The 24,824-nt window shown below is 40.5% G+C and overlaps 1 protein-coding gene across 4 annotated transcripts in view; it reads right to left on the bottom strand.

The window, feature by feature from the left end:
• Window positions 1–24,824, bottom strand: part of Kcnq5 (potassium voltage-gated channel subfamily Q member 5) — a 551,758-nt gene that overhangs the window by 51,269 nt on the left and 475,665 nt on the right. For 2 of the 4 annotated variants that reach the window (XM_076557921.1, XM_076557918.1), the window contains 4 exons: window positions 23,777–23,871; window positions 21,121–21,147; window positions 15,882–15,938; window positions 11,730–11,950 (listed from right to left, as the gene is read on the bottom strand). In XM_076557921.1, the coding sequence (XP_076414036.1) occupies window positions 11,730–11,950; window positions 15,882–15,938; window positions 21,121–21,147; window positions 23,777–23,871 (400 nt within the window). The remainder of the gene's footprint in view (window positions 1–11,729; window positions 11,951–15,881; window positions 15,939–21,120; window positions 21,148–23,776; window positions 23,872–24,824) is intronic. The other 2 variants (XM_076557919.1, XM_076557920.1) reach the window with 2 other exon arrangements.

Consider the following 24,824-nt stretch of genomic DNA (forward strand, 5'->3'; position numbering starts at 1 on the left):
GTGTTTGTGATCTCATAGAAAGCCTCTAACAGAAGATAACAGAAGGGACACCCTCTTCTAACTCTGGCTTTTGTGTTAAAACAAAACCAAAACCAAGGGAAACTCTATTTTGACAGAGATGTCTGCAGGCCCATGCTTACTGCTTCTCTAGTCATGATAGTTAGGCAAGGGAACTAGCCTGGATGTCCATCAGCTGTGAATGGATAGTGGAAATGTGGTACACACACACAGTGTATTTTATTCAGATATAAAACGAGTGAAACTGTGACGCTTGCAAAGGAATGGGTGGAATTGAAAAAGACTGAGGCAATTCAGGCATGGAACACAAACACGGTATTCAGTCTCATATATGGGTCCTAGCTTCAGAGGTTTAGATTTCTGCATTTAAGCTGGAGGAAGTGTTTGTGGCGTTCAGGAAGCAAGAAAGGAGTTAAGGGATGGGGGAAGCATGAAGAGAAGAAGACAGTAAAAGACAAAGGCTGTGAAAGTAGAGGGTAGGAATGATAGGTGGGAATAACTTTAAATAAAGACGGATCCGCAGAATGGGGGGAGGTGGGAGTGGGACAGCAGGGTGACTGGAACAAAGAGTGTATGAAAGGGCCATACGGAGACCTCCTACTGAACATGCTAACTAAAAATGCTACTATTAAAAAAGAATGCTGGACAGAAGTACACTACATGGATAGAAGACACTGCTTCCAGAAATCATGAGTTTTTAAACTCAAACCTCAATATCAAGTTAAGGATACCTCTTTAAGAGTTGTTGGCTGGAAATGTCCTAGATCCTCTCAAAACAGTAGAGTCTACTGTCATTGGTTGTTCTTAACTTTCAGAATTAGATGGTAGGATCCTGCTGCTGAAAACACCATACACTCTGGTTAGAGGGGATGGTAGGATCCTGCTGCTGAGAACACCATATACTCTGGTTAGAGGATAGAGAAATCAATCTGGAAGCTCTCCCCCTGATGGCTAGCATTCCCAGTACTGGAAGCTGCTATGTAGGCCACTGGGGGTAACATTTGTCAGCAGTTTTACCCAGATATGGGTCATGTGTACTATAAGGCCAACCTGCCAGCCATGGCATGCTGACTGGTACAATGATTTTTTTTTTTTTTTGGTGTTGTTGTTGTTGGTAACTAACTGCTTTCTGATTAAAACTGAGTCCCATACTATGGGAAAGAATATATGCCTGGTATTATAAGCCAAGTCAAAACTCTATGGTTGTGGAGGTCAAAGGTCCTACCTAGGTGGGGACCTACTGTTGTTTCAATTGATGACATGTAAAGTCTTTTAAATATTTATGTTTATAACCTTAGACCAGAGCTGTTAACTTTGGGCAGAGATTCTCTCTCTCTCTCTCTCTCTCTCTCTCTCTCTCTCTCTCTCTCTCTGTGGGTGAAGGTTAATGTAGAGACTTACAGCTTATCAATGTGCTGAGAATACATGGCTGAGAAGTGCTCAGATATAAATGGGACATCTATATCATCTTCTCCAAGACCTAGGGGATGTTGCAGAGCAGAGACTAGAGAGAATCTAAGAGGCAGGTGATTGAGAGCAATACTGTGAAATACCTCCATCTGGATATGATATAGCCATTGCAGTCATGAATACAGAGCAGCTAAGCATATCCCTATAGGTTCTGTACATGACTAGGCACTTTGACATTCTGCCATGGAGAGAAGCATCACCAACTAGTTCCCATCCCTTACTGAGGAATTATTGGCAGTTAATGATTGCCAGGGGAGAGGGCAACATTTTCTTCAGTTTTAGCCACCAAAGAGTGGCCCAGTCTCAATCAAATTACTAAATGCTTGCTATGAAGGCAATCTTAAATATATTCAGTGGCTCAAAAACAAAAACCATGAAAGAAACAAAGGAACTAATTGGGTATAAGAAGTTGTTCAGAGGGAGAGGAAAGGGGATTAGATTGTGTAATGGGAGGTAAATGTAATCATAACACATTGTATATATGTATGGTATTTTTAAAACTTAATTAAGAAGACTAGACATTTAGATGAACAAAATATACATGGGCAGAATATTTAGGATAAAATATGCAACATCATTTCCCTCACCTGAAGGTAAAACTACTTTCTTGACTAACTCAGAAGTTACTATATGTTGCTTTTTCTAATATCCAATCCTTAGGCCTTAAGCTTCAGTTGTATCCAGTTACCTCCCCTCACACTTGACCATATGCCTTAGGAAAGTCTGGTCTCAAATCAAGCTACTGACTCATGGATGCCAATCATGGTCCTATTCCCCAGAACAGGAAGGATTTTACAAAATAAGATGTGAATGGATAGGTTATAGCACATTTTAGAACCTGTGGATCGTGGTTCCTTTGACAAACCTCTGTCTCCAAAAATATTTGCATTATGATTCACAACAGTGACAAAATTACAAAGTAGCGGCCGGGCGGTGGTGGCGCACGCCTTTAATCCCAGCACGCGGGAGGCAGAGGCAGGCGGATCTCTGTGAGTTCGAGGCCAGCCTGGGCTACCAAGTGAGTTCCAGGAAAGGCGCAAAGCTACACAGAGAAACCCTGTCTCGAAAAACCAAAAAAAAAAAAAAAAAAAAAAAAAAAATTACAAAGTAGCAACAAAACTAATTCTATTAAAATTAACAGCATAATTTTGACGAAAATAAATCACAACACTAGGAACTGTATTAAGGGTCTCAGCATTGAGAAGGTTGAAAACCACTGTTTTAGAATAAATACAGACATAAAGGGGCCTTTTTACTGTCTTTGAAAATCCTGCAAGCTGCTTGGAACTTCTTTGGCTGTTTTGCTTCTACCCTGAAGAAGTGAGCATATTATTACACAGAATCAAATGAAAGCTGAAAACACGGCCCCACGGTGGGAGAGAGCCATCTGCAGCAGTCATGGAGAGGGGGAAGGTTAGACACTGATACTGCAATAAGTTTAGATGAAAGGATTCAAAACTAAGACTGAAGTGTACAGTAGGTTGTAGCCCCACCCTCAGTGACTAGGAGCGGTAACTACCACTGAAAAAAGCTGTGGAATCTGAAATCTTGGATCAATGAATAACCTAATCTCTGGCTCACGTATCTACCATGAATTTGCTTGTCACTGGGACTGAGGAACTCTGAAGCTCCATCTAAACACTTGGCTTCCACTTCCTCATCCCTCCAGCAAAGAGTTCAATGCCGGTGTGGGTTTTGAAAACATGGAGACTGATCTACCTATAGAGGTCTCAATGATGATGTTTGCTTTGCCCTCATAGGAAAAAACATCAACTACTCAGGATGTATGAACTGGAGAGTACTGGAGCATGAAAGAAGCTATAGAGCCCACAGGTTGCAAAGGTAAGTGTGGCCAGCAGAGGTTCCTATTATACAAGAAGGGACGCTTCCAAAGAAAAGATATCTGGCAGACATCTGACACTTGACTGTTGATTCAGCAACAGCTTAAATAGACTGCTTTCACCAAGCCTCTGGGGACTTGCTTTTGGAAGTCAGCCCTGGATGTCAGCCTCATAGACCGTTAAAATACATTACATTAACAAAACAAATCCAAACAGGAACTTAGTCCTAACAGGAACACAAGAAATAAAAAATCAAGGCAATGCAACTTCTTCAATAAATTAACAGTGCTACTGTAATAGATTCCATTGAGAATGAAATAGCTAAAATCCCAAAGAATTAAAAAGTATGATTATAATGATGCTTCACCTAAAAAAGGGGTTTGAATAAACTTTTAAATTAATTCAAAGATAATATAAATAAACATCCGAGTAAAACAAGAAAGATAATGCAAGATATGAAAGAGGGATTGAATAAAGAGATAGAAACACTGAAAAATTAAATAAAGACTTTTGGAACAAGTATCTCAACAAGTTGAACAACTCAGTAGAAAGCCTCATTAATAGATGAAGCAGAGTACAGAACAGCATGGACTGAAGATAAGGTAGATAAACTAGATATTCATGCAACACTAAAGAAAGAAGCAAAATATGAATAGAACGTGCAAGGTTCCTGGACACCATTAAAAGTCAAAGCTTACCAAGCACAGACCAAGTGTGAGTTAAAGGCATATAAAACATACTCAACAATATTAAGGAAATTTTCTTGAGCATTTGGAAAGAGATTGTTGTCTAGCTCTTAGGAAGCATTTAGAACATCAAACAGATGAAAGAAGAAAAGAAACTTCTCACATCATATTGTATTTATATTATATATTTATATTTTATATTACATTATATTTAAAACACCAAGTACACAGAGTAAAGACTATCGAAAGCTGTAAGAGAAGTGTCTAGTCAAAAATGATGTAAACCCATCACATTAACAGCAGATGTCTCAACACAAATTCTAAAATCCAGGAGGGCACAGAATGTGGTAGCAAGCACTGAAAGGAAATGACTACTAACTACGACTGTTGTATTCAAAAAAGCCATTGTTGAAGGAAAAATACCTTTCCATGATAAACACAAACTGTAGCAATTCATGATAACTGAGGCAACACCACAGAAGGGAACAAACTATCAAGATGATATAATAATTCAAATCATATATGCCCTGGACATCTGGGCAACCAATTTCATGAAGCAAATACTATTGGGCATAAACTTCAAAAAAATAGTGATGAACAACACCAATACTATACTCTGACTAATAGGTAATCCGGATTTAAAACATCAACAAAGAGAGATAATGAATCTTCTCTATGAAAGAGCCCATTAATAGGTTATCCAATCCCAAGAAGTCAGCACTAAAAACATATACTTATGTGCAACACTAGATGGACTCATCAGGCTGTATTTACACACACACACACACACACACACACACACACACACACACACACACACACCAACAATAAAGATGAAGAGGTCATGAATTTGAGAGGAAACAGGAATATAGGAGGAGTTGAAAAGGAAGAGAAGAAAATCAGAAAATCAAGTAACTACAGTACTTATATATTGAATTATCAAAAAATTAAACAAAAGCCATCAAAAGAATATCAGTTAAATGACCCTGTATATCAAAAGGTATCTACAGAACATCTACATCTACAGAACAGTCTCCCCAAAAGCTGCAGAATACATGTTCTTCTTAGCAGCTTCTAGAACCTTCACCAAAACAGGCCATACACTACTTTTATTTTTTCCAGTTTTCTTGTATTTAAGGACATAAAGCAAGTGTTACAAACAATAAAACTGAAAAACAAAAACTTGTATATTCTATCTAATCGCAAGAGGAAATTTAGAAATTAACTGCAAGTGAAACAGCAGAAAATAGAAGAACTTAAAGAGATTGAGCAATTCATTGATGTTTAGTGGGCCATCAAAGAAATCAGGAGAGACAAACTTTAAAATCCTGGAATCAAATGAAAATGAAAACACAATGTTTCAGAACCCGTAAGATACAATAAAAGGGATCCTGAGAGGGAAAAATTATAGCCACAAACACATTAAAAAATCAGAGCTCTTACACAGATAACCTAATATGTATCTCAGGGACTTTCAACAACAACAACAACAACAACAACTGAATTCCAGATTAGCAGAAAAAGAATAAAAAAGGCCATGTCAGGCTGTACCTCACCACCCCATGCTAAGCACAGCCATTAGCAAGCATGCATAAGGGCATTAAAAACAGTGCATCCTTGGGAACAGCTAGAAGATGAAGTACTTCCAGCAAAGGTTACTACTGTTCATCCCAGGAGATAAAACTTTTCATGGTGGAAAATAGAAACCAAAGGTTATCTGCAAATAGCAAGCTCAGCAGGGAGCCTACCTGATTCCCTTGACTGACTTCCTCCTTTGCATTCCATTGGATGTTTGTAAGCCCCTGATTTAATAAGGTTACTTTGGGTTGTTCTCTCAGGCTACCAGAACCATCTCTGCTGGGTGTTGTAAACTGACTTGATAATATTTTGCTATTTGCTGCTCTTATCTATCCACTTCTTGTCGTTTTCTTTCTTTGTTTACTACTTAATAAACTCACACATTAACAGCTATTGTAGACTGTTAGTACAGAACACATGCTTTCCCCCAAATGTATAATCTAGACTTAATGTTATAGATACATGAAACCAGAAGGAGAACTATTTTGGAAAAAAAAAGGAAAGAGATTAGTGGCAGTTGAAGGTAGACAGGGAATGTATAGATCAGTTATATAAATTACATGCTATACTTGAATGAAAATTTCTTTCTTTCCTTTAAAGAATTATTTATTCAGCTGGGTGTTGCAGCAATGCCTTTAATCCCAGCATGATGGAGGCAGAAGCAGGTGGATCTCTGTGAGTTCAAGGCAAGCCTGGTATACACAGTGAGTTCCAGGCAAGCTAGAGCTATGCAATGAAACTCTGTCTCAAAAGACTCTATCAGCCTGTCTGTCTATCATCTATCTATCTATCTATCTATCTATCTATCTATCTATCTATCTATCTATCTATCTATCTATCTATCTATCATCTACCTACCTACGTGTGTGTGTGTGTGTGTGTGTGTGTGTGTGTGTGTATCTGGTATACATATATGGATTGTGTGCATACATTGCTCATGAAGCTAGAAGAGGATAATGGATTCCATGGAACTGGAGTTAGTGGTGATTGTGATCTACCATGTGGATACTGGGAACAGAACCAAGGTCTTCTGCACTAGCAGCAAGTGCTCTTAACCAATGAGCCTTTTCTTCAGTGCCCCCTCCCTCCTTCCCTCCCTCTTTTGAGGTAGGTTCTCAGTGCCTCATGTAATCCAGTCTGGACTCTAGCACACTATATAGCTGAGGCTAGCCTGGAAAACCCAATTGCTCTGCTGGGATCACAGAAAACTGCCACCATACCAGTCAATGGATATTTCTTATGTTATCCATCACTTTGTACAGAACATTTACACAAAAGAAATGCTTTTTAAAAGAAAGGTAACAAAAGTTGTAGAGAAGTGAAGCTAGAGCTGAACTTTCTTATTATGAATTCCTTTATAATGGTATTATAACATAAATCACATTATTATTTAAGATATTCTGACATGCTTGATTTGTGCCCACAACCAAACGCATCCCTAATGGTACATTAGCTGAGGAAAGAGAGGAACATGAATAGAAGAGAGGAAAGACATCAATGTTTGCAGGGACAAAGGAACAGGACTTAAGGGAACCTAACCTTTGGAAGGTATTCATCATTTTTAGTTTACTTAGACTCCGCTAAAATGGACCTTTCTTATCACCTGCTCTTAGACGGCGTCAGTTTTTTACAAACATCCGGTGAGGTTGGTAGTACCTTCCCTAGCAGTCAGCAGTATCCTTGAGTATTGCCTAGCAGGATAGTATTTTCCCCTTGAGCAGAAGCAATGCTGACCATGTTAAACCAAGCATGCTGGCTCATGTTTGTGGCAGCTGGGACTTTGAGAAAGAGGGGACAGAAGAGTGACAAGGCAACATGACTTGTTGGCATGGGTCATCTGGACTGAATGAAAACGGAAGAATGAAAGCAAGGGCTGGCTAAGAATGGAGAGAGGAAATAAGGGCAAGACTCGGAAGGAGAAGTTAGCATATCTACCCGGGTGCGTGCTGCAGTGCCCTTTCTTATGCCCGTTAAGTCTCAGGCTAATTACTTGTTTTTAAGTCTCAGTTTCCCCATCTAAGAAATGGCAAAAATAATGTTAATTACTTCATAACTTAGGAATGCAATCTCCATTTATAGAGATAAAGCATTTAGAACAATGTATGAGGAGTCAACAGAGGTTACTTCTATCATTATAATCCTATGCTCTCAGGATACAAATGCAATTTCTGTGCTACCTGAATTCTAAAATTATTCAGAGACACAAATGCAACTAAATTCCTAGTGTGGCATTTCTGTCAGGTATTTTAGGATTTAGCAGATTAAAAGATATCATTCAGGTCACCTTGATTAAAATATATCTGCTATGAGACTACATGCCATTGTCCTTAGAACTGACTTTCTTTCTTCTGCCATTTGTACATTTCTAAATCTAGTATCTGTCAGCTACTTGCCATTTCTTTGATAATCGTGAGTTTGAGATACTGGGAGACACTTGTGACTTTCTTAAGTATAACATGTTAATCTTACTAAAGCCATGACAAAGAAAACAAGTGGATATTTGATAAGCTTGTGTATGAGTTGTTACATTATACCAGATTCATAAGGAGCTGTTAACACTTAAAGGATTAATCATAAATTTCTTTTGTTTTCCATTTATAACTGTCACTCAGAAAAAGATATTTTTTTTTAAATGTAACTTTTAGTTATTAACTCACGGGCACATCGGGATTTCCATTATTTTTCCTTCTATCCATGCACACTCTTTGAGAATGCTAATGGGAGCCCCTGAAAAGAGCTCCAGAAGTGAACAAATGAACAGGACCTGGGATAATTGGGAGTCAGCTGTAGTGTTGTTATGTATTATTTTCTATGAGCAGTAAGTGGATTTTAGATATACTCATAACCTGGAGAGACCCTGAAGATTATATATATATATGTAATTGAAGGCCACATTTATTTGATAGCTACTTTATTTTTTTCTATGAAAAATGTACTTCAAAATTTCTAAGACCCAATTTCCAGCTAAATCATAAGTAAAGACTCTTGGCTATTGGATTAAATGAGGAGTCAGGAGCTCCCATCTCCTGCCAGTGAGGAGCCCTCAAAGCTACTTCAATGGGACAGCAATCAGTTCTGCCTTCACTTTGGGACTTCAGAATCAATTGAGATGGGGCTCAGCCCAGGGAAAGTAATTCTTTTCTAAGCAAACAGAATTGCACTTGTATGAAATGATCTAGAAAGTGTATGACATGAAACCTTTCCAATCTGTGAATAATAGGACCTTTTCCCCCTTCTTTTTTGTATCTGACTTCTGAGATACTTTTGGAGATACAGAAAATGCTAGGGTAGGTAGTGCCAATTCCAGTAAGTCTTTGAAACCCTCTTTTCTTCTGGCCAAACAGTACAACTAGAATTAATTTTCCATGTTCAAAATCCAGTTTCTACGAATTTTATAATTAAATGTGCTCAGCCAACTGTAATGACCTCGTGGCAGGGAGAGGAAGAAAGGTTTTGAATCTCACATTATCAGAATAAGGGTCTATTGCAATGTGTACTAATTATATATTTAGTACAGTATGATCCCAGGGTCAAGGTGGAAGACGTGGACACCCTGAGCCTGCCAGGGAACTTGTTACATAAGCCGTGGATCTGCCAAGGTGCTGAACTGTGTCTGCCTTTCCCAACTCATGCGTTGAAATCCTTATACCCAGTGCCCTAAATGCTACTGTATTCAGAGTGATTGATCAAGTTAAAAATAAAGTTTTAAGGTGGGCCCCGATCCAATATCATTCATGTTCCATACAAAGAAGAAATTTGGACACAGACAGGTAAAGAAAAAAGACTATGTTTAGACAGAAGGACCATGAAGAAAGGTGCCCTTCATAGGAATCACCTTTGCCAACACCTTAGGCTGAGACTTGTAGCCCCAGATTGTGAGACAATGAATTTCTGTTGTTTAAAGTACCTAGTGGGTGATACTTTGTCATGGCAACCCCAGGAACTCATACAAGCTGTATTAGCAGCTATTGAACATCCTTTGAGGTTCTTTGTCTGTACAGAATGAAGGCTGGTCCACAGCAGAGACCAGGTGCTCCTCAGTAAGGATCATCTTGAAGTGAGAAGTTTGGTACCCAATAGCTCAGGGACTGTTAGAGTAGGAGGAAGGGAGAGACAGTATGTGGAAGAGATAATTTTTTTTTTAGTGTACCAAAAAGTCCTCCTTGAATTTATTACAAAAGTGTCGCATGTTCATTGTAAAAAGTACTGAGAAATACAGGGGAAGAAAATGTAGAAACAACATACTTGTGATTTCATTTGTTTTCCAGACTTTTCCATGGAAACACAAATCTGTGTACATAGTACATACCATACATGTAAATGCACATATCTGCAAGCATTCTGATAGGTTTTGCTGTGTAGGTCTGTAGGGTCAGACTGTCCTTGGTCTCATGATCTCCTGCCTCAGCTTCCTAAGTCACACGCATGCATTCTAGGCATGCGTCATGACATCTGGCCAATGGTCACCCTTTCCCATCAGTCAGACCCATTTCCAGCATCTGATCCTGTGTCACGCAGCAGTTATATTCTAGAGATGGTGCGGGTAGGTGGATGTGTCTAGTGTTTGGCATCTGCTACAGGCTTTGATATCTATTTGCCAAACCACCTTACAGGAAGGATGTATCCATTTTTATTATTGTCCTTTTCAAGTCCAGCAGAAAGCCTGTTACCAGAAACTATATAGGCTTAGTTGCCCAAAGGCTATCTGCGAATTTCTTCCTAGGGATCAAAGTAAGGAAACTAGAGGACACTGAAAGCTGAGCTAGCAATGACTCAGGATGTTGCAAGTGGCTTGATGAGGCGCACACAGCACCAGAGGATGAGGCATTTCCCGGCTTAGCAGAGCAACAGGTGAAAGCAAGCATGGCAGGACCGGCATGTCCTTGCGGCTGAGATGGGAGCCATTATCTCTGCCAGGTAGGGCCATATCAGGTCAGCATCTAGGAGACTATTTGGAGAACATGACATGAGTAGGGGTGTGGAGAGTGAAGAAGTGTGAAGGAAGGACTAGCCTTGCTCACTGGAGAGAGGAAGGGAGGTCTCTGAGGACCTCTGAGGAAGCTAGGAGGGGCTGTCAGGCAGAGGTTACAGGGGTTGACTGCAGGGATCTGTGATCACACTGCAGCTATGACCCCAGGCTGTTCCTCTTGTCCCTGCCCCCCCCCCCGGGGGGTGGGGGCTTTGAGAGCCTGGGAAAACACAGGTTATGCTAGGGAACGAGAGAATAAGGCCTGGTGACCTTTGCAGTTTGTATGCATTAATGGGAGATGCTATTTGACTCTGGTTCTTTGCCCAGTATAAGGGATCCCAAGGGAGCACACTTAAAAGGAAAACTGAGTTAATTTTTGAATGAAAAAAATATTTCGTAAACATGAAAATTATGTGTCATTCAATAAAACGTTGGCAAGAAACCTTCTGGCACATGAGAAGATAAAATAGGTTCGTGCCTCTTGGGAGAGGATTTCATTTATCAATAGAAGGCTGCAGGGCTCTGCACAGGAGCAGTTCACAGTGAGCAGCAGTCTCTGGGTTTGTGGTAGGTGGACTGTGGAAGAAGGGAGAAGAATATTTTCCTTGTGTCCAGAAGGGAGCTGCTACTGTTCCCATTTCAGGATACTCACAAAGTGCCTGCTCATCCTTCTACTTTGAATCTTTGCTGGCCAGACACACTAGCAAGAAGGTCACAGTCATCTTGAAATAAATACAGTCCAGATAAGAGGGAAGAATTAACAAAATGGTTCCTTCCTTCCTCCCTTCCTCCCTTCCTCCCTTCCTCCCTTCCTCCCTTCCTCCCTTCCTCCCTTCCTTCCTTCCTTCTCTCTCTCCCTTTTAAAATGGGGTACCAGGCACGGTTTAAAATGGGGTACAGGCATAAAACCCAGGACCCTGCACATGCTAAACTCTAACCTCACTTTGTATTTCTAGCCTCACCCTGCCTTCTCTGAGATGTAGATTTAGCTATCAAAGTTGCTTCTCAAAACTAACTTGTCTTCTGTATATTTACCCACAGCAATGAATATATTTCCAATAAAAACACACAATTTCTCATACCTTCAATAGCACCACAAAGAAGGAATCATTTCACAACTGCACAGCAGCCTATCACGCTAAAAATAGTCATGAGAACCAAGCTTACCGTCTATCACCGGCTTTGGCTGCGAACTCTTGAGGCGTAGTGAGGGCCTGAAGCGGGTTCGGTCATTGAAGCTCCAGCTCTTCTGCACTTTGGTGGGGCTGCCCTCAGCAGTGATGTCCGTGCTCGGGGACCTCCTGTCACCTACCGATGCTTGCCTGCTCTTAATGCTTTGGCCTCTTGGGCTAGCCATGCGCACTCGCTCCTTAAAACTCAGCTTCTGACTGTGAAGAACAGAGCCATGATTATTCCATCTCAAAAACTCCCTTCCATTCCACATGGTCAAATGATTTGATGGAACTGTATAATGTCATATACACCAATGGCAAGAGTGTGTTCAGCAAGTAGGAGCATAGAAATAGATATTTTCCTTTTTGAAAAAAAAATTAGCTTTATTTGATCATGGTGTTTGTATTCATTTGAGATCGGTCTCACTCTTAGGGGTATATGCATGCTTCTTGCATTTATGTAGGAAGAAAAGAGACCAGGTACAGCAGTTTGTACCAAGTTTCACTGAAGATAATCAAGAATGGGTGTGGAATTCACTTTCAAAACTGTTGGGTGATTTGTAGCTTTCCCTCCACTGTTGAGTTCTTTTTTTTTTTTTTTTTAAGTTCTTTTTTATTTGTTTGTTTGTGAGATCTTTCTTTGTAATTCCTAAGCATCTCTACTGGTAAACAGGGATGATGATTACATATGTACCTATATTCAGCATGCATTGTCTATCCCAGGCAAGATTATGATGTCCATAAATTCATGCAGTCTCAAAGCAATTGACAGCACTGCACACGTATATTAAAGACACAACACTTGACACTACATTCTTCATTCTTGGGAAAAGAGACCACACAGGGTGGAACAGCCTCAACATGTAATGAATGGGATGATTGACAGAATGAGATGCAATGCTCACTAGCACAATTTCCTGCTATGAACAAGCTATTGATTTGCTGTGGCAGCTACTGGTAAAATCACATTCATTTAAACATTCTGTTCTCTGATGCCAGGTAGGATCGAGCAGCCGTGGGCTGATCAAGGATGTATTAACAACAAAATCCCAAATGCATCTTCATCCTTTTGTGGTTAAGACATGTGTCATGTGTGATGTGCTAGGAGAAGCAGGTAGGAATCATAGAGACATGGGCTGTGGAGTTCTCTGGCTCATGTGAAGGAAGACAAGAGTAACAGAGCTAAGGGGGGGGGGTGTCTCACAGTAATCAAATGAACTGTGGAGAGTGTTGCACGCCCCAATTTTGTTTTCTTGTTTCATTTATAAAGTGCTGTGCTGTTCATTAGAAAGCAGCACATTATTATCAATGTGAGGGGCCCAGTGCTCTTCAGGGACTGAAGAAATAATGGGGCAATGGATCTGAGGGTGAGTCGCTTAGCACAGCTCTCGTGAGTCATGCTGCAGCCTTTGTGGGGGATGAAGGCAGCGTGCTTATGGATAAGGACTGTCTGAGACCAAGTGAAGGCCTTGTCTTTTCCACTTACCGCAGTGTCCACTGTCCCCAGCTGCAGCATGCCAACAGCAAATGTGTTTAGTGGATATGTGTTTGGCAGCTAACAAGAGATAGTAACATTTGTTTTCCCGTGCCTAGTTGCCTAACATCTAGTGTTCTAAAAAGGTACCATGTTTAATGGAGATTTGCTTACATGAAACAAATCAAATCATGAACAATGGTGGTCCGAGAGTCCGGTTAACACTAAAGGAGTTGACCATGCAACTGACATCTCCTGTCCCAAATGCAGACACAGCCACTTCCAGCACAACCAGCTGAAGGCACATGCAGGCTGGGCAGTTTTGTGATGAGGTCACGTGAGTTCAAGAGCTCTGTACAACAGCCCCATCAATCACAGGGTTTATCTGTACTTGACAAATGTATGATTAAATGATAGATTACATTAAACAACAGCAACAGAAAACATCTTAAGACCACATAGTTTTATACTCTTGTGATTTAGAGAAATCTGTCGAAGTGATAGGTCAAAAATATTTACTTTTCTCTAAAAAGTTTTTAATTACAAAAATTTCCAATCTTTTTTTTTTTTTTAATTCAGTGCATCTCTACAGACATGTGTTTAATTCTGCACCTTTATTTTGATGAATGGCTGCCTCAAGCAGACACAGCCACCACTTCAAGTGCCATCACTGTGTTGATTTGTCTCTAACCTTTTTGGAATTAATGCTAATTACATAGAAGGTTGAGTTTAGAAGCCAGAAAGTGGTTTTTCTCCCACTGCCAAGATAGATCTCCTTCCTATCCCAACTAAATGAACAAGAAACTGGTTAAAAAAAATCATAAAACAATTAACATAGCTTTTATTTTATTCTTTTTTAAGAATTACAATTTGAAAAAGGTGGAAACTTTCTAAAATAAAGCAGCATCAAATTTACCATGATTTATTTATGATGACAAGAATGTTTAAAAATTGCTCCTGTAAAATGTATTAATGATACCTCTATAAATTAGTGAAAGGTGGGAGAATAATCTCTAAATCTCCACACATTAAAATTGATATAAATTAATTCTAGGCACTGTTTCCTTTTTGGGTTTCTTTAAATTTATTTTATTTTATGTGTTTGGGTGTTCTGTCTGTCTATATGTCTGTGTACCCTGTGCATGCCTGGTGGTCAGAGGCCAGAAAAGGACATCAGATCCCCTGGAAATGGAGTTACAAACAGTTGTGAGCCACCACGTGGGTGTTTGGATTCCAACCTGGGTCCTGTGGAAGAGCAGCCAATGCTCTTACCTGCTGAGCCATCTTTCCAGTCCCATACCCCCCTCCCATCCTTTTTTTTCTGGCTTTTTCAAAGTACAAGAAGATTTGCTAATGTCTAACATGAACCCCCCCTCCAAAAAAAAAAAAAAAAACAACCACTAAATTAATGTGTGGTCGCTTATGCCTTTAATTCCAGCACTTGAGAGGCAGAGACAGGCAGATCTCTGTTCAAGGCCAGCCCATTTATATAGCAAATTCCAGGCCTACTAGGGTTATATAGGGTGACTTTGTCTCAAAAAACAAAGCCAAATCAGACCAGACCAAACCAAACTAAACCAAAACAAAACAAAAATCTAAATTAAATTCAACAAATTTTGCATACTAAAATAGAGAAAATGCAAAGTTTTCTTTTGTCTTTAAGAGCATGAAAGTTTAGAAGAGCATCCTAACCCAGAATGAGTCCCCCCCTCCCCTCCCCAGGGAAAACTTCTGTTTGTGTGCCCTCTAATGGAAAGTTTTCTTTTATTGGTTGTTCTACTTCATTTCCCCGTTGGAAATCAACAGAGCATCTTGATCAGATGACTAATAAACTGATTAGGTGGCTGTTATTGAAAATACACATCAATTAAAATGATAGATACTTCACTGATACAGAAAAGTTTCCATTACTTTCTTGGTTTTTGTTGACATTTATAAACATGACTTTTGAGGAAGAGTTTCTGTCACAGCATTTTCAGGAAGCATGCCAAGGATGATCCCCAGGAGAGCAAGTAAGTCTCTCTTTGGAGAAAGGAAGCAAAAGGTCGCCATGGTCGTTGATTGGGGCATCTTAGTACGCAATCCCCTTTTCCCAGCTGAGCCCTGTGCTCAAGGGAGCCTGCACAACTGCTCTGCAAGGGAGTTTCACCCTTCTCTAGAACCAGATGTCCAAATCACTCTGATGGCCCAGCATGCACTCAACTGTTAGATGCTCCCTGCCAGGGAATCTTGCGGCATCATAACTCCGCAGTAATCCACTAGGGTTTACAACGCCGCCGCTATTGTTGTTCATAATTAGGGTTTTAGCCCTTCCTAGGATAAGCACTCAACTAACTGTCAGCCTCAGGCACAATATGGCAACCCAGCCATTAACAAACCAGCGCGTGCAACAGCTTAGCAGTTGTCCAGCCACAAGGAGGCGCCAACAGGCTGACTGCCAGTACTCTGCCTGCATTGTTGTTGTTTTTTTTTTTCCTTTTGTCCCCGTGGTAGATTATCAAAGCAGGCAACAGGCAACAAGGAAAATTCCAAGCGCGCTGAAGACCTCATCCAAGAAGTCCCTAGGAGAGTGAGTCTGTAAAGAGGGCCCAAGTGTACTGGCGGAACCCGGTCATGCACCTGAGGTTAGTTGGCATTCTCAGATCTCATGTCAACATCTGGGATGCTGGGTACCTCTGCTTCCGTGAGGTGTACATTCTGAAGAACTTCTGCTTATTATTACAGAACTTACTAGGAGTAAGGGAAACAGAGCAGCGCATTACTGAGCGTTTCTCTGCCAGCACAGGCTGAGGGACTTCTTTTTCCAAACACAAGCCATTTGACTTTACTGTTTATTTTATTTTATTTTGCGAAGACAGAGTAGGGAAGCAGCTAGCACTCTGCAGTTCAGTTGTGCTGCCTGAGACGCAGCCAGTGTCCTTACGGTTAGGCTGCAACAATTAGATTGGAAACAAGCATCACAAACGATGGTAGTATGGGTTAGGCTCTGTTTCATATGAAATGGGAAAATAAATATTGTAGAGTACAGCAACTTCTGTAACAAAACATCAAGGAATATAGTGTAAATAATGGGGAGTCAAATATTTCAGGAAAGAATGATTATTTCTATAAATTAACGAAGTAGATAACATTAGTTGCTTTGAAGTTAAACACACACACACACACACACACAAACACACACACGAGTTCTTGGTTTGTGAGATACTGAAGTCATAGTTAGTATAGGTAAATGGTTGTCAGGTTGAATACCTGTTCAAAAGTAAACAGGAGAAAGGGTTTGTAAAGACCAAAACAGTTGCTTATTTATTAAGTCCTTGGCTATTTATAAAAGAGTAAATCCTTTCCTTCTATAAATAATGTGAGCAGATGGAAAGATTGTTTTTAAACCATTTAATATTTTACTCGTAAGGACCAGAGCTGTTTATGCTGAGAGAAGAGTGAAGTCTGGTCTCACTGAGTTTAGTTTGACAATGCATGCAGGTCATTCACAGGACACAGAAGAAAAGCAAGTAGTAGGACACAAACGCAGGAACACACAGTCTCTTCCACAAGCATTCTAGAGTTCTTCCCCAGGAGCCACACAACGAGGTCAGACACCAAAAGAGTCAGCATACTGGAGCGGTTCGGACACAGCACTCAATGGAGTACAGTACACGAGTGTAATGTCGCCAGACAATGCCACCCGTGCCTTGGTGCCTTGGCGTGTGTGACATGCATCTTAATTCATTTTCATGGGTGCTTGCTAAAGTAAACTTAGATAGTTGGCTTTTTTGGAAGGCTGAAGCCGCTTTAGGGATGCTTTAGGAATGGAAAATAAGGCAGTGTGTCTGAGGCAGGGACACAGTCTGCCACTGTTTACCCAGTAGACAGGACAGGCAGGGAGATTTACAATTACCCCCTCACTCTCAGTTGGCATCATCTGGTCTTTAGAGATAATAAAAGCTTAGGCAAAAAGTAAAGCCCTTCTTATATCAATGCAATGATTTGCTGGCCACTTTGATGACCGAGTCAAGGAGGAAGGGAGAAAAGATAGGAAAACTCCAGGTCAAAATACTGTGACAGGATGGCCAGATGAGTTTACAGGTAGACTCTCTTCTCTGAAAATGACAACATACACCATTCAGGGAAGGACTTTCCCACTTAAAAAACGAGTTGGAATGCTACTCCAAGAGAGGATTAATTAGAATAGAATCAAAAGATACATTACCACATATTTTTTGATTAAAACTATTTTAGTGAGAAGGTGGGGGAAAGAAGTGTAATGGAATAATGATGCCAAGGAAGTTGGAACTACGGTTTAAGTACAAGAGGTACCTGACCCTGTATCCAAGATAGCCAACGAATCATGATTTTCATTATTACCTAGTTGAGCTATATTTATAAAAAGCTTCACTTTGGATCTTATAGTTTGCAGTTTTGAATAAAGATCTTGTATCTTTCACCGTGTTTCTTAGCCTGGGGTGTCATAGATGAACTTTGTTGAAAGCATATCTTAGCTTCATAGAAAGTAAAACTTCTCTTTTCAACAAGAACACCCCGAAGCAGTGAACATAATTAACCAAGGGTGACTGGGATGGGTTTGACCTGATCCACTTGTATTCTGTGTTTCGTTTCCTCAGTGGGTGGGGCTCTTGTTCAGTGGCAGAGCCAGTCGCCTGTGTGAGAGGTGCTGCCTGCAGTCTTGGACTCATCTGCAGCTTTTAACAGAAAGGAAAGCCACGAGGAAGGATAGAGGAGATTCTAGGGTCCAAGGTATCCAAAGGATGAAAAGAGAATCAGCTCCTCCTGGGGCTGACACTTGTCTGCCCTGTTTATCTAAACCACATCAATAACCCAATGACCACCAAGGGAGCGAAGAACGCCGGAGTTGGATGGTACCAATTATTTCATTCATTTGAAATGAGGTCAAGCATTAATTAACAGTATTCCGAACCCAGAATTGCTCTTCTCTAAGGGAGAGCTTCATTATAAAGGCGTTTTCTGTTGTGCACAGTTTGCCTCAGTAAGGACAGTTTTGTTATTTTCTAAGTTGTCACTGCCATTACAATAGTCTTTCTGCATTCATTATTGCAATGTTATAAATTCTGTTGTCTATGGAGCACAAGGGAAAAGCTAAGGCAATAATAATACATTGGGAGCCTCATGCATATACATTTTTATGATATATGTCAGCTATTTCCTTCAGGCTGTTGCAGTGTTTTTTTTTTTTTTTTTTTCAAGACAGGGTTTCTCTGTGTAGTTTTGGTGCCTGTCCGACATCTCACCTTATAGACCAAGCTGGCCTCGAACTCAAAGAGATCCACTTGGTTCTGCCTCCCGAGTGCTGGGATCAAAGGTGTGCAACACCACCACCCAGCTTGCAGTGTCTTGTTTTTAATGATTACTTTGAATTGTGTGTGTGTGTGTGTGTGTATCCATGTGTGGGTATGTGAACTTTAAGTGCAGTGACTACAGAGGCCAGAAAAGAATGTGGAGGATCCCTTGGAACTTCAGTTAAAGGTGTGAGCCCCCTGACATGGATGCTAGGAACTGAACGTGTGTCTTCTCCAAGAGTAGTGTATGCTCACACTGCTGAACCACCTCTCCAGCACCACTGCAACAATTTTAATTGTTAATATTATCTCTTTCTATTTATTTTTCTGCTATTCCTTTTGGTTGTGTTTTGCAAAAAGTACTTGGGGTCAGGGAAATTTTACTCTTCCAACTAAAATATTTTGTTAAGTACATCCTCTGTTATCACCTTCATGGGAGATACAATAAAAAATTGGGAAGTAAGAGGCTGACGTGTAGGAGGCTTGAGAGATCAAGTGGTGGCATAGGTATGGTTTTAAGGTTATTTTGTCAAATGTTCAACGATTGCTGAGAAGCAAAGAATTTCTCAGTGTCATTCTCTAAGTCATGAACCTGGCTGAGTGGTTCTGCACACTTTCAAATCTACAAGTGAACTCTCTTTGACAACCTTAGTCACAAGTCTATTGATAGATGTTAACATTTTAGATACACATGATATCATGAAATCTGGGAAATTTGATTGCGAAGTCTTTTGAATTGAGACAGCTAGTTAAAGGTTCTTTTCTGGTCTTGTTAGCAGAAGCTCAACTTTAAATTTGTCTTTGTTTTCTGATATACTAACATTGGGAAAATGTGTCTTTGGTGTTGTTATTATTGGCCTAAGGTACCCCTCTCTCAGGATTGCCAAAGAGGTCATGTTATGTTTATTCAAGCATCTATTCATGATTTATAATTTCCCCTTTGGTTGTCAAAGTTCCATTTTGGAGGATGAAACCAAGATAGGTGAACCTCCCACAAATAGTTCTGTAACCCATGCCAGAGAGAGTTTTTGACCTTAGACTTTAGAGACAAATGACCCTTTGGATAAATTGTAGATAGGAAATTCTGATATGAAGCCCTTTATATATTACTAAGAAGAGTAAAATGTAACTTGTAATGGTGAGGGATTGTTTTATGTAACTGTTTTCCAAGTTACTAGTCATAATGGAGGATGGTGTGGTCTATGTGGAATGTGGAATAAGGCCTATTGGTAAGAGTCGGCTAACTTGACTCTTGGGTATCTATGAAAATATGGTGCTTGGTCAAAAGACTAAAGACTAAAGTTCCCTTTGGTTAGAGGTATCTCTTAAAAAGAACTTTTTGGGTAGCTAAGTCTTTCTGGAGATCATTGCTTATGAATACCCAGCATTTTTTTACTCTAATTCTTATCATTCTGAAGTAGGAGAGGGTCCTGAATGCATTGGCTCATCTGCCCAGAGGGAGAACTTGAGGCTGCGTACTGTATACAGCACCTCTCATAGAAGAATGCTTGCGTGTCCTGGTCTGGGTCTGGGAAGCCTTTCCTTTCTTTCTTTTTTAATATTAATGCAGAAATGGCTAACATGGAGTCATATCACTCCAAAGGAAGCCTCAGAACTAATTCAGTACTGTATACATATTTTATAGTCGATGTCGTCATAGAACCTCACTAGAAGCTCTCTCAGGGCAGGGGCATGCCTTGTTTTCTCTTTACTGAAGCAAATGGCTCTGTTAGGGAAACCAAAACAAAAACAAAAAGCAAAAACCAAGCCCCTATGCCCTTCTGTCCTTTCTTTTCCAGGCATCTCCTGTATTTTGTTGGTTTTGTCTACTACTACTTATACTTCATTGTGAGGATCCACCTGGCCTTGACTTTCAGGCTTTGCTTCCAAATCTAGATTGTTCCTAGCACTTATAACACAGATGAAAATTTTCTCTCTTGGATTCTATTCCTTCTGAGTCTTTCTAGGATGAGCAGCTACAAGTCACCTGGGGAATTGGTGGATGGGCTGTCTTCCTCTTGAAATGAGGTCTCTTCTGTGGAACTGATAACCTGAGTAAACTTTATGGCTCTCTGGGATGGAGATAGCCCACATAGGAAGTTCTTATCTCTTGTCTCTAGGGTACCTCTTGCCAAATTAAAAAAAAAACAGAAAAAGAAAAAGAAAAAAATTCTTATCACAAGATAAACACCCCTAATATAGAAAAGTCTATTCTAGACTGCTGTCCATGCCAGCAACATTTAGAAACATTATTTTTTCTGTTGTTACATCTTTCAAAAACTACATTTGAATACTTTGGAAGGACTTCTGTTTGGGACAGTGGCAGACAAGAACGATCAAAGTCTGTGATTATTATGCCCCTGAATGTTCCAGGCCTTACAGACTGTTAAAAAGCACTGAGTGAGTTGGGGAAAGATACTTCTATTCCCAAGGAGGGAAAAAAAATCAATAAAACCCAGCAAACTTTGCAGGCAATCTTGTGAAAGGTCACTTTTAATCGTGTTGTATTTGTTGATCGATTTTACTCATGAGGCACATTGAAAACATCTGTTAGGCATCTGATTTATACACAAACATGTAGCAAAAGAGAAATCACAAACCTGCTGGATGCCTCCCCTTGTTCTTTCCTTCAGGTGCGAGCAGACAGAAGAGAAATGATGATAAACCAGTGAATACATTTACAGCGGTTGATAATGGCCCCAAACGGGAGACAGAGGAACCAGGTACCTTAAGTAACCCTTCTTAAGTACAGTCTGTAGAAGCAATGCTATTTATAATAACTGCACACAGCTTTCAAACATATGTTCTTGGTGGCAGATCTGAGACAGCAGCACAACATTACTTGGCAAGGCCAGAACTGCCCCCACACAGCAGAATGCCACACACTGTTTGCTTAAGAAACAGTGGTTCTGGTCGAAGAGGCTTGGGCAAAGGTTCTCAGAGTGTTGCTGATTCCAGCGTGGCTGCAGTCTCTGTGTCTTGGGCAGACGTTTGGGATCGAGACCTGGAGGCACTGATCTATGGCTGTGCTTTTGTTTATCAGTCACTTACTGAGGCAGATTTTTTTTTCCTCCTATAAGAAGAATTGAATTCCCTTGGAGTAAATAAGAAAATCTATCTCAGCCCTTACAGCCCACTGTTGGGTGGCATTTGTAATCACTCATTTGGGCAGGGTTGGGTGTTGGTAGCTTGGTGTAGGGAGGCCCATTTGCAAATGAACTGTGGGCTTTGGAGATGGTGTCTTACTTTCTTGTCGGTCCTGGTGCTAAATGGGAAGGAGTTATATCAGACAGTGTCTAAACTGCAACTCCTCAAAGCACGCCATGGCACCCCTGCAGCCTGGTAATTTCCCATAGCCTCTTACTGTATCTGACTCCTTCTTTGAGACACCACGTTCAGACGGACTTCACCCTTCACAGAACCTTCACTCATTTTTGAGAAGAAAAATCAGGAAAATACTTTCCTCTGAAAATCTCTCTCTCACTAAAACAAAGCTTTGCAATAAAGAGAGCTCAGATCTCATGTACAGTGTACATGAGAGGAAAACTGTGGCCTGGAAAGAGAAGGAGACTTCTCCATTAGAACCATGGAAGGTGCAAAGGGGGTTCAAGGCGCCAGTTCCCTGCATCTTCCAGACTCCAAGAGGTGTTTCCGAGACCTAGCTGTCATTCTGCTCCTTGAGATGAGCTTGGGGAGTGAGAGCCTCAAGCGCATCCCAGAACAGTGGGGAATCAGAGCGCTGGCCCGGTGGTGTTTGGTGACAACAGTGTCACCGTCAGCAGCATGAAGCTGAAGCTGACAACGGTCATTTCTTCAACACCGCAGCCCCCGATGAGCCCTGACTTGCGTTCCTATCTACATTCCTCCTGAAAACTTCCTTAGGGTTCCCAACACTTGCTTTTCCTGTCTATTCTCAGCATCCTTTGAGTGTCCGGTTCCTGTGCCATGAGACTTTAACTTCTTTCGCTTTCTCTGACTGCTTCCTGCTTTGTCTCAGAAACTCAACCTTGTGCGTGGTAAGTATTCAGTGAGCACTTGCAGAATGTGTGCACGGGTGAGTGAAGGTTCTCCCTCCTTCAGAGTCATTGCAATCTGAATGTCGAGAAGAAGGATACTATGTGAAGTAAACGGAGTTATAGTCGTTTTTTATTATATCGTCCTGCATTCAGTAAGCTTGTTAATTTTAAGTAAAACTATTCCCTAGCTCATTGTAACTTATTCTTCTCACAAACAGAAACTTTTTTTTCTCTAAAGCAAAGATTCTGAACTTGGCTTCAGGGGTTCTGAGAATATATTAAAATTGTTGGCAGATTTTTGATTTTTTTTTTTGTGTGTGTGCATTGGATATTATTCTGGGGAAAAGGCCCCCATTTGTGGCACATTTCACTGATTTAAGAAAGAGCAACAATAATAACAGCAGTGATTATGAACCACGAGAACAATGAGGTATCTCTGGAGTGATTTGTGTCAGGACCCCCGGGTGCCATGCGCAGTACCAATGAGTGCTATGTCCTTTGGGCTGAGTCACGGTTTTCCTGTAAGTGGGGCGGACACATGAGGTTGTAAGGAAGAGTGAGTGAAGGCGTGGCTGATGGGCTCAAGGGGATAGGATGAAGACACTTGCTTGATTACGTCCTCCTCCTCCACCCCCACTTAAAATGGGAAAAAATGAGAGGAAAGCAGTATATGAGTAACATACTAGGTGATGCACTTGGAGAATTTGACTCACTATTAAGTTTTTCCGGACCTCAGAATGACTTTTAATGCAAAATTGTTTTAAGTGGGAATTCAGATAATGTATATGATAACAGACCACTGTCTTCTGTCACTTGAGATGCTCTATCAGCTTTCTAAATAGTCTTCATCTTCTACAAGATGAAAATTTCCGAAGATGAGAACTGTGATTCACATATCTATTGTTCTCCAAGCAGTCTCCCTGTAAAATTAGGTGATGGGTCAGGTGATTCTTGCTTTTCAAAAACTATGGTTTTAGAAGAGGAGACATTAGAGAGCTACCATATCTCTACATAATTTCAGTTCTTCCAAGACTTCAGTCATGACCTGTGGTTGGTAAGGAATGATGCCGATTCCATGCAGTTTTATGGTTGAGTTGCTGTTAAATAGGTTCAGATGCCCTTAAGCGCGACAGAGAGACTAAAACAAGTCCCAAACCAGGACTTTTTCAGCACACATACGGTTTGTTTAACCAACTAGAAATGACACAACTCCAGTACCATCTGTTCCACTGATACCTACTTGGTAGGGCTGCAGGTGTGCAGGGCCTTCAGATGTGGCTTCCAGGTCGCAATGGAAACAGACTTCTCATCGGCTGCATAGCTACGCCAAACGCACTACAGATGGCACACCGGGGCACAGGAGAGAGCAGGAAATAGAATGAAATGAACAGGGGGAATGGTTTGGTCAGGCTTGTCTATACTATGTAACCACTCCTGGAATACACAACATAGAGCACTGTGATGTGATCCTGATAACCAAAGTGTGGCTTAAGACCCCGGTTTTGTAGATGAGACAAAGCAGGAAAGGAGGTTTGATCAAGGCTGAGAAGGTTGAGAAAGTGTCTTCAGTTGGTGGCCTCTTGGTCACAACCTCCACTGGGGATTTTTCTGACTGCTTTATGGCAGTGGTTGGAGGAGCTTATGAACCGTCCATTTGAGGAATCACCTGTACTTACTTTTCCATGCAGAGTTTGGTAAATTTATTCTTTTGCAATGAGCCTGCAAATAACTCTAAATACAGGCCAAGCATTTGCTCCAATTTCTTTAGAGAAAACCTTGTATTATGATTCATTACTTAGAGAGTTCTGTTTCATGTGGCAAATTCATCTAAATGGGTCACATCCCTACTGTATAAGCATCAGTCATTATTTTGAAACACAGTGAAGAAAAGTGATCTAATTATATTCTGTTTTCTAAGAATATCATTTAGTTGGACCAAAAAATTAAGAATTGCTATAACTACTTTGGAAAACTGTCTGGTAGTGTTATTGAAGTTGAATGTGTGAGTACATTATGATACGGACATTCATTCCCAGGTAAATACAATAGGTATACTTAAATACAGTCACCAAAAGGTATGCACTTCTTTTGGGCTTTTAACCTAAAGCTGGAAATGCCCACACATCTATCAGTAGTCATGTAAATAGAAGTCTTGTAAATGGTCACATACTGCAATGAGTCTACATAGCAACAGTTCACTGTAACTATGCTTGACAATATGGATGGGCTTCCTGTGACTAATGTCATGTACTATAAACAAGACTCAACAGAGCACTTTCCATAAAGTT

Source organism: Peromyscus maniculatus, chromosome 21, assembly GCF_049852395.1.
Source record: "Peromyscus maniculatus bairdii isolate BWxNUB_F1_BW_parent chromosome 21, HU_Pman_BW_mat_3.1, whole genome shotgun sequence".
In the NCBI taxonomy this organism is placed as follows: domain Eukaryota; kingdom Metazoa; phylum Chordata; class Mammalia; order Rodentia; family Cricetidae; genus Peromyscus; species Peromyscus maniculatus.